The sequence below is a fragment of the Xenopus laevis genome, chromosome 2S (assembly GCF_017654675.1).
Source record: "Xenopus laevis strain J_2021 chromosome 2S, Xenopus_laevis_v10.1, whole genome shotgun sequence".
Lineage (NCBI taxonomy): Eukaryota > Metazoa > Chordata > Amphibia > Anura > Pipidae > Xenopus > Xenopus laevis.
This window is the reverse complement of record NC_054374.1, coordinates 51751687-51767739: the sequence shown is the minus strand read 5'-3', so window position 1 is coordinate 51767739 and position 16053 is coordinate 51751687. Positions and strand designations below refer to the sequence as shown.

At 38.6% G+C, this 16053-nt stretch overlaps 1 protein-coding gene across 1 annotated transcript in view; it reads left to right on the top strand.

The window, feature by feature from the left end:
* Window positions 1–5925: 5925 nt before the first annotated feature.
* LOC108708904 (protein WWC3-like) overlaps window positions 5926–16053 on the top strand; it is a 172521-nt gene continuing 162393 nt past the window's right edge. Inside the window, 3 exon segments of the mRNA XM_041584721.1 lie at window positions 5926–5938; window positions 6028–6097; window positions 7274–7424. Of these exon segments, the coding sequence (XP_041440655.1) occupies window positions 5926–5938; window positions 6028–6097; window positions 7274–7424 (234 nt within the window).

Here is a 16053-nt window from a genome sequence, read left to right as displayed (position 1 = left end):
ACAGCCACCTGCTGCTGTGGCATTTGCTGCTGCTGTTGTTGCGGGTGCTGCTGCTGTTGTTGCAGCTGCTGCTGCTGTTGTTGTTGCAGCTGCTGCTGTTGTTGTTGCCACGGCCAGCACCACGGCCTCTTCCTCGGCCACCCCTCCCTATCCCACCCTTCTTCCCACCACCACCACCACCACCCATCCCCCCTCTCCCACGGCCCGTCATATTGGGCAACTAAACTTAAAAAAAAAAATATATATATAAGGGGGGGGTTTGGATATTTCGGGGAAGGAAAGGAGAAAAAAATAAAACCCTCAACTAAATCCCCTCAGCAGAAGTGTGCACCCACAAGGAGTACACACACCAGCACAGACAAAGACAGTTAGCCCTAAAAAGGGCTATTGGGTGGTGAGCAGGCAAGCAGAAGAGGGAAAACAGTAAACTGAAATCCACAACCTCCACTTGCACTGACTCAGAAAAAAAAAAAGCTCTCTACACAAACTCCACTAGCTAAATCACACACAAATCTCTCACTATCCTGCTCTCTCTACCTCTACCAGAAACGCCACGAGTAATGGCCGCCTCTGCAGCTCCTTATATAGCCAGTGGGTTGGCTCAGGGATGGCTCACATCTTATTGGCTGCTGTGGGTGATGTTTAGTTTGTCGCGCGTCTTTTTGTTTTGACGCGCATTAGCGGCGTCGCGGCTCGTCGCGCGACGAAATTTTCGACGCGCGGCGAAACGAGTCGCGAGGCGAATTTTTGCCGCAATTTCGCGAAAAATTCGCCCGCGGCGAAACGCAGAAATTCGCCGCGAATTTAACCATGGCGAATTTATTCGCCCATCCCTAATGTCAAGCTTACTGGCCTATAATTGCCAGGCTGAGATATTGGATATAACATCAGCTTTTCTCCAATCCATAGGCACCATACCAGATGACAGTGAATCTGAGAAAATCAGAAATAAGGGCTGGTCTAAAACTGAACTAAGCTCTCTTAGAACCCGGGGGTGTATGCCATCAGGCCCTGGAGCCTTGTTTACATTAATTTGTATTAAAGCTTTTTGAATCATATCCTGAGTCAGCCACTGACTAGATTGAGCTGAACCATTCGTGCAGTTATTAAGTGAGCCTGTGAACCCAGACTCCTCTATTGTATACACTGAAGAAAAGAACTGATTTAACACATTTGCCTTATCTGTATCTGTTACAACCATACTGGTGCCATTATTTAATGGAGCAACACTCTCAACCTGCATCTTTTTACTATTAATATATTTAAAAAACTTTTTAGGGTAATAGGGGAAAAAAGGCAAAAATATAGGAAGGCAAGTATTTTTTTCAAGAAAAGGTGGTAACCCTATTTGTAAGAGATTCAGCCAGATACTGAGCCAAATCCAAACTACGTATTAGGGATATGAAGGGTTAAACTGAACCTTTCTTTCTTGTGTGACAAAAAGTCACATGATTTTAAGTATTCGGATTCGGTTTGGATTTGATTTGGTCAGGCACTTGGATTGGTCAATCTGAAGCCTGCTGAAAAAGGCCAAATCCTGGATTTTGTGCATTCATACAAGAAAGTCAAGATAAACCTATTTAATAGGATGATTCACTTCAAACCTGTTTATGGCACCGTTTCAGAGGAAAATAGGGTCTTAATAACCCCAATATTAAAGGAAAAATACACTCCAATTGCATACCTCCCAACTGTCCCGAAGGACAGTCCCTTTTTTGACAGCTCAACCTTGAAAGCTCAACCTTTGTACTGGAAAGTCCCGTTTTTCTCTGTACTGAACAGCCAGAAAAAGAAACAAAGTTTCTAACTTAATTGGCTTTTGGCAGAGAGCCCAGAATAGTCACAACAGAAGATATGATACATTTGTAACAATTCAAATGTATCTAGATAAGCAATATAAGATAACAGGTCCCTTGGGAAGGGTAAAGCTGGCCATAGATGCAAAAGATCCAATCGTACGAATCCTGGATTCGTATGATTTTCGGACCGTGTGTGGAGAGTCCCGACATTTTTCGTCCCACGGAGATCGGTTGTTTGGTCGATCGTCCAGGTTAAAAGTTTTCTGTTGGCTGCCAATAATTTCTCTGCATGTATTGCCAATCGACGATTTTCAGTGGGAGACTGTCACCAGCTTTGACATAACTTTCTTACGATTGCTGTCAGGGGCAGAACATCGGCTGATCTGTTGTTTTACTACTTTATTTGATCTGAGATGGCAGGTCGGGAGATGGGGAAGTCCGAACATTCGAGGATTCGAACAATCAGATCTTTGCATCTATGACCAGTTTTAGACTCACAGCTTAAAGGGCAATTCACCTTCATTAGCAAAACTGTAGTCAGGGGCGATCCTGGCCCCTCTGCCGCCTGAAGAAGCAGCAGTTGCTGCTGCCCCCATCCCCCAGAAATTCTCTCTTAAAGTACCAGGAGCAGCAACCACAGAAATATGTTCAAACTTTTCTTTCTTTCTTTTGAAATTCTTTTTATTGAGATTTTCAATAAAATACAAGAATATGACAATATGATAAACATACAGTGTTTTAACAAGGAGCAAAAGAAATATTCTTAAGCATAACGGTCATAACTTTGACATGAAAGAAAGGTAAATAAATAAAGAAAGAAAGAAAAAGGGGAAAATACAAATAACATTAAATAATAAAATATTAGAATAATAATAATGAAGTAAAATAAAATTAAATTAAATAAATAGACCTGTTATTCTTTCCTTACAGATTAAAACCTGACAATGCAAAAATACATAGAGAAACATTTTTGTGAATGAAGGCATTAAATATTTCTTTTAACGTATCATTAGCATAAATATTGTCCCATAAGATTAAGGTAAATGACTTCCTATCAGCCTCTAAAGATGAGGTATAAAGAGACCATCTATTCCTTATTCTATTTCTTTGGAGAAGATCATCCATTCTAAATCTAATTACCTCTTGAATACATAAGTTAAATAGATAAGAAAGCACATCCTTCAAAGAAGGGGGTTCTCTTTTATCCAGTACAAGAATATAGATTTTCGAGTTGCTGCCATAACCAACCAACAAAAAGATAATATTTCATCTGAGACATTAATAGAAGAACCATTGTAAGATACCTGAAAAAAGTCTTTCACATCTACTAGAGCATATTGAGGATTTAAAGAAACATCTAAATTAATCGAATTTTTAATAAAACCTTTTATTTTCTCCCACAGGTTTCTAATAAACGGACAATCCCAGATATAATGAAAGAAATCAACATTCTGCTCTTTACATTTTGGGCAAAAAGAAATCTTCTGAGAGCCATCACAGTTTTGGAACAATAAGCCATAACCTAAATGAATGAGCCGAAAATGCTGGTCTCTCCAAGACTCAGAGCATATATTCTTTCTAAAATTTTGGAAAGAGTGCAGAAGTTCCCTGGAAGAAATATTAGTTCCCAAAAAGGAAGACCATTTTTTACTCGAGTTCTCAAGTGGATCTATATCCTTGGAAACTGACTTTAAAAGATGTAATGAGATCCATGAAATACTATTTAGTTTAATGTCTTCAACCAATTGTAATAAACTTTTATAAAACTGATGATGACGTAGTTGTGCTTTTGTTCTATTATCAATTAATTGGAAACCTTGTCTAATCTGCAAATAACTGAGCCTTTCCTTCTCAGAAAGATTATACTTTTCCTTAAACATTTTCCAAGGAAGTGGGTCTCCCGAAATAGGATCTAAAATGTGAATAATTTGAGAAATACCAAATTTTCTCCATTTGTTAGAAAATTGATTTCTTTGCTTTATGGGAAACCCCTTCAGAAAGAAGGGAGATAAAAAAGGTGAGACATTGAAGTTCAGATTATTCTGTTTACATAAAATTTTCCAAGTACTGGTTGTATCCCTAAAAATTGGATTTCTCTTAATATCTATATGTTGCTCAGACCAGTTTTTATGTAAAGAGGATATAATATGTTCTTTTGAGTCCAAAAATAATTCCAGATTCAGATTAGTAAATGTCTCAGTACCAGACAACCATTCCACAATGTATCTAGTATTAGCAGCAATATTAAACTTTCTAAAGTCTGGGACATTAAGTCCTCCTAAACCTTTAGGTTTTCTAAGTTTAGATAACTAAATTTTCGGTTTTTTGTTGTCCCAAATAAAATTTCTGAGGATTCGGTCTAACTTCTGCACATCAAGATGTTTTAGCAATAACGGAAGGTTCAGGATAGGAAACGCAATTTTTGGAAAAATTAGCATTTTAAATAATGCTATCCTTCCCATTAGGTTCAATGGACTATCCATCCATTTTTTGCAATGGGTATGCATTATGTGACTTAATGGAGAAAAATTCAAAGGGTACAATTTAGAGAGATCAGAAGAGATCATTATTCCCAAGTACTTAATTTTACCAGAAGGAGATTTAATTTGAAGATCAGCTAGCAATTGTCTTGGGATGTTGGAGCAAATGTTCAAAATATCTGTTTTACTGGAATTAATAAAATATCCCGAAAAAGTCTTATAATAGTCAAAAAAATTAAAAATATTTCTAAGTGATAACGTTGGATTACTAACAATCAAAAGAAGGTCATCAACATATGCTAATGATTTGAAATGTTTACCATCAATCGTCAGACCTTGGAATACATTTGAAGAATCAAGAAATCTAATTAAAGGCTCCATAGAAATATTAAACAAGAGTGGGGACAAAGGACAACCTTGACGAGTTCCTCTGAAGAGATCAAAAGTCTCTGATAGTTCCCCAACTGCTGCGATTCTTGCTTTGGGATTCGAATAAATAGAGCTAAGCAATAACATAAACTGACCTTTAAGACCAAATCTGTCACAGCATTCCGAAAGATATTTCCAAGAGACATTGTCGAAGGCTTTCTCAGCATCTAAGCTCAATATTGAGCATGGAATCATAGCTTTCTTGGCTTTGTAAATAATATTTATTAAAGTACGTATATTCTTAACCCCTGTTCTATTTTTTACAAAACCATTTTGCTGAGAAGAGATAATATTGGGTAGTAATAAAGAAAACCTATCAGCTATTATTTTCGTTAAAATCTTAATGTCAAGATTTATTAAAGATATAGGTCTAAAAGAAGCCGGTTGAGAAAGATCTTTGCCTTCCTTTGGAATTAATTTTATATGAGAAATCATACTAGAATTTAAGACTTTCCCATGACAATAAATTTCATTATATAGATTAGTCAAGAAAGGGGCTAATTCCAATTTTAGTGCTTTATAAAAAGGAGAAGTTAATCCATCGGGCCCACCGGCTTTAAAATCCTTTAAAGAATTTATGGTAGACAGTACTTCCTGGATATTAATTGGTTGATTAAGCAAATCTAGTTGCTCTTCAGATAGTTTTGGGAAATTAACCTTCGAAAGAAAATTCAGACTTTCAATTTCATTTATCTGTGAAGGGGAATAAATAGATTCAAAATAACATTTAAATATATTTACTATGTCTTTTGGAAGGTTAGTCAACTGACCCAAATGATTTCTAATCAGCATAGGTTTATGAGACCATTTACTATGTTTAAACATATTGGCAAGAAATCTATTTGATTTATTATGCAAATTACCAAACCCAGTTTTACAATAGGCAAAAGAAGACTGGTCCCTCAAATTAACCCAATGTTTAAGTTTATCTAATGCTTCTTTATATCTTTCACTATGTTGTTTAGTAGGATGCATTATAAAATTCAAATAGGCCTTTTTTTGAGCTTTGGAATGCAAAATAAATTCTTTGTTAATTTTTCTCATATAATGTATTCTATAAGAAGTAATTTCTCCCCGGATTACCGCTTTCCACGCATCCCACAACAATGGCAAGTTGGGCTCACCATCCTGAGTCGACACATTCTCCTTAAGAAACAAATTCCATCTCTCTCTCAGCTTTTTATTAAATTCCGGCTTATCTTTGAGAAAAATTGGGTATGACCAAGGAATGTAAGATTTTGGTGTAGGGCCTAAATCTACCTCTATTAAGACCGGGGCGTGATCTGACAAGTTAATACTACCAATATTTGCTGATCTAGTTTTATTAAGTACATCAATTGATGAAAGAAATCAATACGAGTACCTATTCCATGAGGATGAGAGAAGAAGGTAAAAACTCTATCTGTCGGATTCAACATTCTCCAAAGATCCACCATCTTTGTTTGACTTTCAAAATTCGATAACAATTTTGATTTTTTAATAGACTGTTTTTGGACTGGACCACTTTTATCTAAAGGCCATAAATATGATTCATTAAAATCTCCGCCAATAACAAATTTATTTTGTGGATAAGACCCTATCTTTTGGATTATCTGAGAGTAGAACTGTTCTTTACCTGAATTAGGAACCCATGAACCAAACCTTATTTTGTAAAAGCACCTCAGCTATCACAAATCTTCCATCATTATCACTTTCTAAGTTCATTAATTGGATATTCAAAGACTTATGGAATAAGATCGCTACTCCTCCTTTTTTTTTCACTGCAGGAGAATAGACTATATTTCCAACCCACCCTTTTTTTAATTTTTCAGATTCTACGTCAGAAAGATGAGTTTCCTGAAGCATAACCACATCTGATTTCAATTTTTTTAACTCGGCTAAAACTCTTTTTCGCTTTATAAACGAATTAAGCCCATTCACATTCCAAGTGACAATATTAAGCATTGAAACCTATCATAAGATATGAAACATTGTTACAAGAATACCAAATGTTTCTAAAAATACCAGGTCTAGTAAAATAAAAGGAGAATGTAGGCCAGATCATTAAAGTGAATGAAAAAATAAAATAGAAACATCATAAAAAAAAATTGAACAAAACTCCAATAAAATACATATAAGGTCATCAGGGATATAAACCATCTATTGATGAAATGAACATCTTTAATTACGTCAACCCAAGAAACCCTATAGCTTCTTAACTTTAGTGCTTTGGTATCAAAAACTCTCAACCAACCAAAAAAGAAAAAAAAACAAAGCACCAAAAGAATATACATTAGGTTCAGTGACTTCACTTTTTTCCTAAAGAGAGAGAAAGCTTAAACTCTCTTACAAAGATAAGTGGCAGTCAAGTCTTCTGTATTTAGAAGTCAAGTCTTCTGTATTTAGAAAATCAGTTAGGCTTGGTAAAAGGAGTTATCGTGAGGTAATACCTCTGTCAGCCATCTTGTCACAAAAGTATATGACTCACAAATCTTTTAAATTTGCCAGGAACTGTTTAAAACATTAATATATAAGTTATAGTTACTGAAATCCTCGAAATAATCCTCTTTACATTCCGGTTCACAGGTTTACAGGTCTCTGTTTCAGAGCCAAGGCCATGGGCACCCGCCAGCACCGAGCCAAATCGCTCCTCTGCTCTCCAAAAAACAGCCCCAGCCGCAACCGGATTACTTCGGAAGACACATGGAAGAGAACAGGAACTCCGAAAATGTTCAAGGTAAGTAAATGAAGTACATTGCTGAATTTAAATAGCTGGTGTAAGTGGAAATGCGCAGAGCTTCACTCCCGCCCTCCCGCTCTCTCAGGCGCCATCACCGGAAGTCTCAAACTTTTATAACCTGCGAAATTTTGTAAAATGAACATGGTAATTAGGTGGTGTGGCCACAGAAATGGGTGTGATCAAAAAATTGCCACTTCTACTTTTTTGCCAACTTTTTTGTCCCTCTTTTTATTTCCAAAGTGTTGGGAGGTATGCCATTGTAAAGTGGGCCCAGTTTACAGGCCGCTCAACCACAGAGAGACAGAGTATATATTATGGAAACGGCAGAGTATGTGCTTCATTTCCTCAAGCAATAACTTTGTAGGAAGCCTCATGTATGTGATGGTATTGTATTCAGCAATAAAGACGTTTCTAACAGCTCTGTATAAGGTCCCAGAGAGTTGCGTCCCAGTCTTGCTAAATGTGGAGGTGTGAAGTTGGCAAGAGAGGGACGCAGCATGTGAGGGAGGACGGGTCCAGGGGGAATGGGAGGGGACAGAGGAGGAACCGTCCGTGCTAATAACATAGACTCTGAGGAATGAAAGCTATTGCTGAGGAGAACCGTCATGGAAGAGAAAGAGCAGGGTCCGTAAGTACCACATTTACAGCTGGGGCCACGAGAGGTCCACGCACAGGAAGAGACGCGGGCGTAAAGATTTCTCGCACGTGGAGCGGAGCTGTAGGGAAAGTCAGCTACATGCCGCGATCAAGATGATCCCTGTGGGATTTCTGCCCTGATTTCTGGGCACCATGGGGGAGAGCCTCTGCACTAGCGGATAAAGAGGAGTCCGAAATCACAAGCGAGTAGAAAGCGGCCAGGGGGCGGCCCGGGAGAAGTGACTGGAGTCCCGCTTAAGTGTGGGAATATGCCCTGTCTGAGCGGGGGTAGGAGGCGCAGACGGCAGCAACAACAGCAGCAGCCCCAGGCACCGTCCGAAAAGCAGCGATGCCCCTCACCCGGCCCCTCGTCCTGTCGGAGTGGAAGCTCGGAGCTGCCTCTGCCCGCTGGCTGGGAGGAGGCGAGGGATTACGACGGAAGGGTCTTTTATATCGACCACAACACTAGACAGACCTCGTGGATAGATCCCAGGGACAGGTAAAAAGAGCGAGAGTTTGCCCACCATGTGCGGGGCATCGTGCCAAGTCTGGCATTTCTGTTAGACAAATCTGCTGAGCTGCTGCCTTTATTAATTCTTACTTCGGACGTTTCTTATTATTTGTGGTTTGTTGTTTTGGTTTGGTTGTTTAGGACTTGGTATCGGTGACAGAAGCTGTATCGCCAAATTTACGTTCTGCCTACCAGTGACAAAGGGCTATTTGGTGTGGCCTGGTTAGCTGCATGGTAGACAATGGCTCAATAACATGGCTCAATAACAGCCTTTTTTTTTTTTTTTTTTTTTTACAAATTATAGTTTGGAAAAGCTGATGGCTCCTGTACAGCTGGCACCCACATGGGTAACAGTTCTGGGTCTTCTACATAGTGGGGGCAGCAGCTGTAGGTATGAAGGTTGGGATTCAAATAAGAAGGGTCAATGGGATAGTATGAATAGTAGCACAATATGACAGTTTACTAAAGAAAGTTATCAGAGGAGGCCCCTTAAATGTTGTTTCCCATCCAGCTCTAATTAACCCTTTTGATTTGTATGAGTTCTGCATTCTTGTCAGGGAAGTGCTGTTCCTACTTCTCAAACTGATGGCAACTATGTATCAAGGTTGCCGAAATGTCAGCAACTCAGTACCAAGGCCATATGTTGGATTTTCCTACTTTATATATATTTTGTGGCCTTAAAAGATCAGTTTTCCTGTGGGCCCTGCACCCCCTACGCCAGCCATACAGCCACATGTTGCATACTGGACTGAACAGGTACTCCCCATTATTCCAAAACCCTTGTTCACACCTGTGTTTGTGAGTTCAGTAGAGGAAAAGAAAATGTTTACTCCAAATTCATTTTGCTGTAGGGTGTTCTAAAAGAGAAAAATGGAGTTCATAAGTTTGTGAGTTTGTTGTTGTTAGTAAACGTCATTATAGTCCAGTTATAAAGGAATGTTCAATGTGAAATTCAATGTGAAATCCAGCAATTTCCAGCAACTACAGTAAGTTGCCCAATGTTCCGTCTCCTTTCAAAACTCCCAGTGACTTGTGGTCACAGGTAGACGTCATTGTTAGCTTGGCAGATGGGCCCAAACTTTTTTAACAGGAGCTGGAATGTTTTTATATATTTAGTCTGTAAACTAGTGAACTGTTTTTAAAGGGGCAAAACAGCCCAAGTGTATGTATAGAATAGCAATAAGTCCTTATGTTATATTGCTTTATAAATCAATGATGATAACATAGATGGCTAGAATAACTACATGAATGAAATCACTCTCTTGATGTCAGTGAAAGATTATTTTTTTTCAATTAATTCAATTAATTTATTTTGTTGTATTCTGACTTTGCAAGTAACCAATACTCCATCATCTGCTCTCTTCCTTGATTGCTCTGGGTAAGAGTTTCTTAGGCCTCCACAGAGGTCCTCCCCTCCTCCTCTCTCCCTAGATCTAACAGGATGTTCAGACACAGCTCACTTACTGTATTTTAACAATTATGCTGCAGGAATTGAAGGGGTGGAGGAAGGAATTTCCTTTAAACAATCTTATTTTATTTATTTATTTTTGCTTCCTGTATTAGATTCTATGAGAGAGTTTGGTGGCAACAGTTCAGTGTTGCATATTTGCGAATGAGCAAATCTTTGTATTAAAAGCATGCTATAGGAATAAAAGCAAAAGTAATAAAAAAAATTATTTCCGTTAGAGGAGTAGATTCAGTTACAAAAAATATAGATGTGTCATGTTCACAAAGGTGAAACACAAAATGCAATTTGTATAATACAAAGTTATAAAATCAAGCACAAATCCTACAGCAACACTAATTTTCCTTTATGGTGTTGCATATATCAATGGTTATAGGACTAGATTGCTTACTTGTTTCCATTGACATCCAGCAATCCTGGCACATGCTGTTATACAGTACTGAAAGTGAGTAGGAGTCATTCAGTGTAAAGTCAGACTATTACATGTAAATCTGTGCAAGTATCTTCAACATAATGATCAGTATACTTCTGACAAGAGTGTTTGTACTTAAGAAACAGCCAAAAGCTTTTAACCCCTTCATTATCCAATAGAACTATTTCCGTCAACAAAATAAGTGCAATTTTACATGTGTTAAGTGCTTTAAACAGAGAGTTTATTCTTTACTTGGGATTGAGGTATGCAGATTGTAAAAGGCTTATAATGCTGTACTTAATTGAAGCTGCCGTGCTTCTTAGGCCGGATGAGTGACTTTTCTTGTGGGTTTTATATAGTCTAAAGGCTTATCTGCTTAGCTGTTCCCTGCCAATCCCCAGCATCATGAACCCACTGCTTCATTGTCAAATAGGGAAGCATTGGATGATATAGGGTCATATAGTTATGGGACATGTTATCCAGAATGCTTGGGACCTGTGGTTTTCTGGATAATGGATCTTTCCATAATTTGGATAATCTACCAGAAAATCATGTAAACATTTAATAAACCCAATATGTTGGTTTTGGTTCCAGAGAGAGAGAGAGAAAGAGAGAGAGAGAGAGAGAGAGAGAGAGAGAGAGAGAGAGAGAGAGAGAGAGAGAGAGAGAGAGAGAGAGAGAGAGAGAGAGAGAGAGAGAGAGAGAGAGAGAGAGAGAGAGAGAGAGAGAGAGAGAGAGAGAGAGAGAGAGAGAGAGAGAGAGAGAGAGAGAGAGAGAGAGAGAGAGAGAGAGAGAGAGAGAGAGAGAGAGAGACTCATATAACGCATATAACGATTGATCCGGGTGCTACTAGCAAAAAATGTATAGATACGTGTCCATGTTAGGTGAGTGCACACTGGGAACTTTTTAAAAAATCACATCATATTTTATTTAGAAAACATTTTAAAACAAGCCAGTTTTAAAATGTTTTCTTAATAAAATATGATGTGATTTTTAAAAAAGTTCCCGGTGTGCACTCGCCTAACATGGACACGTGTGTATATATATATATATATACATATATATATATATATATATATATATAGTGAATAAAGGACCCCCTCTTGTAAAATATAAGAATATTATAAGTTAGCGAGGAGTTTCATGACCATATTAAAACACGAGGCCGAAGGCCGTGTGTTTTTATACAGGTCATGGAACTCCGAGGTAACTTCTAATTTCTAATATTTGCAACTGGGGGTGCATTATTTATTATAAAACACAAGTTTCAGTGAGTCTTGTGACAGAAATGACATCAGAACTCACCGTTTATAACTGATGACATCAGAACTCACCGTTTATAAGGATATAATTTACAAGATATTCATGGGTTTTGTTTATTATATATATATATTAAAAAAATGGCTACTGCAACAGAGGCAGGCCTAGATACAGCCCTCTTTTTTGCTCTGCTCTGTTATGTGTTTGCACTCGGAGACATTGCAGGGCAAATTCACTAAGAGCCGAAGCTCCTAACGCTAGCGTCAATTCGCTAGCGCTGGTCATTTTCGTTACTTCGCAAATTCACTAACGAAAGCTGGCGTACATTCGCTAGTGTTACTTCGCACCCTTACGCCTGGCGAATTTGCGCAACGGACGTAACTACGCAAATTCACTAACGCGCGCATTGTACTGAACGCTACCTTTTACGCTAGACTTCCTTTGCCACCTCAGACCAGACGAAGCGCAATAGAGTAGATAGGGATTGCTTCAAAAAAAGTCCCAAAAAACGCTGGCGTTTTTTCTATATTATGGGTGATAGGCTGAAAAAGATCGAAAAAATTTTTGGGGCTCTCCTCCTTCCCCCCTACATTTCCTAACTCATGGCAACTTAACTATACAGTGGGCACATGTGTAGGGCAAAATAAAAATTTTATTTGATGTTTTGAAGGTTTCCCAGGCATTTGTAGTGCTGCTACATATTCCTCCATTGAAATTTGAATTTGGCGCCGTATGCAAATGAACTATCGCTAGCGTAACTTCGCTTCGCTTAGCGAATCAATGCTAGCGCAACTTCGCAACCTTATGCTACCCCTGAGCGCAACTTCGGATTTTAGTGAATTTGCGGAGCGCTAGTGAAACTACGCCTGGCGAAGTGTGGCGAAGTGCGGCGAAGTGCAGTGAAGTTATGCCTGCCGCAACTACGAATCTTAGTGAATTTGCCCCTGCATCAGCCTGGGTGCAGACACACGGAGCAGATATCGGTTCTGAAATTCATACATGTTTCAGTGGCAATCCACTCGTTATCTCCACAGCCAGGCCAGCAGAGGGGCTTATTAGTGATGGGCGAATTTATTCCCCAGCGAAACGCCCGCGAAAATTCGGCCGTCAAAAACGGGCACCGGAGTCAAAAAACGCGCACCGGCATCAAAAACGGGTGCCAAAAACGAGACGCCAGCGCCATTTCGCGAATTTTTCGCCATTTCGCGAATTTCGTCCATCACTAGGGCTTATACGCAGGCCACAAAACTGCCCTGTTTGCCAGTAGCCTTATATTCTCTCTTGTGGGCCTGTTCTGAGGACTTATTTATGCTTTATACTCGTTGAACTTTTTAGCTCTATTTAAACAAGGCTTGCTTTCAGTTTCTCCTTAAATATTTTCTTACAATCTTACCCGGTCCTCTGGCAGTGGCTAGCTCTTGCAAATACCTATACATGTATAGGACCTCTGGGGTTTTCCAGATATCGAATCTTTCTGTAATTTGGATCTTCCTACCTTAAGTCTACTAGAAAATCATGTAATATTAAAGAAACCAAATAAACTGGTATTGCTTCCAAAAAGGCTTTTTATATGTTGGTTTGGATCAATTTACAAGTTACTTGTTTTATTATTACAGAGAAAAAGGAAATTATTTTTAAAAAATTGGAATATTTGATTTTAATGGAGTCTGTAGGATATGGCCTTTCCATAATTTGGAGCTTTCTGGATAACAGGTTTCCAGATGACGGATCCCATACCTGTACTGCTAAGACTGTTTTTTGCTTAATATTAATAATTAATATTAATGGCTGCTGTATTGTATCACATTTCAATTGGGTTTAGTGTGCAGGTAGCTGGTATCAGATTCATTGTTCTGATCACATTTGCTCAAACCCCATAAGCTATAATTGTTAGTGGGATCTCATAGCAAACTTGAACTGAATTTGCACTGCACACAGTAGAGTGAATAATGCCATTAAGATGGCCATAGATGCCCTGATAATATTGTATGAAACAAAAAAACTGTGGCAGGAGATGAGCCTACTGATATTGATAGAAGACTTGGGTATCTGTCGGCTCATCGTGCCGGCTGGAAAATTTTGATTGGGCGCCTTTGAAGGCACCTGAACATCATCCACTGTTCGTGCTGTTCGAGCAATGCAGGAATTGGGTGTTTTTTACCCCATTTTGCTTTTAAAAGTGATGTAAACCTTCTGTCACAGAATTCTGCTGACAACATGTTTCTGCAAGCTCCTTATAGAAGCACTAGGGAAAGATGTATATAAATGGAGGTGGAGTAATTTTTGTATAAAATCATAAAACTGTACATTTCAAACCTGTTTTCTTTCGTTTATCATCAAATTTACTCCTAACACCCCTTGTACTCATCAAACTTGCTGTATGAAAGAGTAATTACATTTTCAGTGTTTGCAAAGGATCAGCAATATTCATATTTTGAAAGTTGCATCTCAACTCATTTTGGGCTCACAATGTCACAGAAGGAGAAGTAGTGAATCACTGAGGATCCCAGCAATCACTGACTCTGTTATGTTATGTGTATTTGCACATCATAGATGTATTTACCATTTACTGTAGGCAGTTGAGGGCCTGTGTCTTGAGCATCCTTGGTTGCCTATATGGTTAAAAAAAATTTTTATTAAACCCTGCACTTTTCTGCTGCTGAATACTTAACTTTCAAATCCGGCCGAGGTGTGGGTAGGGGTGTCCCTGTTGCCATGCGTGACGGAAGTAAGATTACATGCATGCATGCACCCAGTGCCTAGTGCAGCACTGTACCTAAATAAGCTCCTGTTGCACATTCTAGGCAAATAGATATATTCTTCAAATACAGTATTTTCACTTTCTGATGTTTCTGACCCTTTACTTACTTATCTGTTGGATTAGTACTCTTGGTACCAGGGTGACATATATAGTAAGTTAGTATGAAAAAAGACATACTTCCATCAAGTTCAACCTTATAAGTCTATATATAACCCACCTAACTGCTAGTTAATGTGGCAGAAGACAAAAAAAAACTATTTGAAACCTCTCATCAGCCAGCACGACTTATTCAGGGAGAGAATTCCACATCTTCACAGCTCTCACTGTAAAAAAAAATGCTTCCGAATATTTAGACACAACTTCCTTTCTTCTAATTGGAATGGGTGACCTTGTGTCAGCTGGAAAGACCTACTGGTAAGTAAAGTATTAGAGAGACTATTATATGATCCACTTATATATTTATACTTAGTTATCACCCCTTAAGTGCCTCTTCTCCAGCATGAACAACCCCAACTTGGCCAGTCTTTCCTCAGCTAAGATTCTCCATACCCTTTACCAGCTTAGTTGCCCTTCTCTGCCCCCTCAACATTATTGAAAATATAATATTGAAATTACTTTTTTTAAAAGTTTTTATTTTAAAACATTAAACATGTACAGATCAAAAGAAAGTTTAGAAGAAGAAAGAAAGTTGAGAGAGAAGGAGGGAGGGCAGGTAAGGTATAAATTGACATATCCATGATATTAGAACGTATGCAGTTAACCAGTTTGCACTGGTGCCCCAAATAGCCTCAAATTTGTCGGGGCAGCCCCTTGACACATAAGTCAGTTTCTGGCTTGTGAGAGAGTCATTTATCAGTTTTATCCAATATTGTATTGTAGGAGGGTTGAGTGATTTCCAATTCATTAATATGGCTTTTTTGGCATAATATAGGAGCTGTAAGTAACAGATTCTAGAATAAGAACGTAGCTGCAAGTCCCCTGTTATTCCCAACAAACAGGTTTCTGGTGAACGAATACTTGGTAGTGCGAGCTTCTCATTCAAGTATTGGAGTACAGCACTCCAAAATTTCTGGGTTATCGGACAGGACCAGAAAATATGGAACATGGTACCAGGCTCTACTCTGCACTTGGGACATAGATCTGATAAATTTTCATAGATTTTTGCCAGGCGGTAGGGGGTTAAGTAAACTCTATTTAAAAATTTTATTTGTATAAGCCTGTCCCTCATAGAGATACTGTAGGTATCTGTGTGACAAGTTTGAGTGCGTCCTTCCATTTTTCCTCATCCAAGTCAGGGAAATTACTTTAAATCTTTGGCCAACTGTGAGCCCCCTCAATTTTCCTCTTGCCAAAGATGACCTGTTTTGAATAGCAATAAGTTCTGTTATATAATCATAGAGATCATATCTTCAGTTTATGAGAAATATATTAAATAAAGTAAGCAGCACGGCAGCACCTGCTTTGGTGTACAAATGTTCATATGCTAACGAGTAATTTTCTAGCTAGCACACTCTTGGAAGACAAACAGAGGCTGGGTGCCTTTGATCTTGCCATGCCACGCTGGGGAAAGGGTTAATTAAA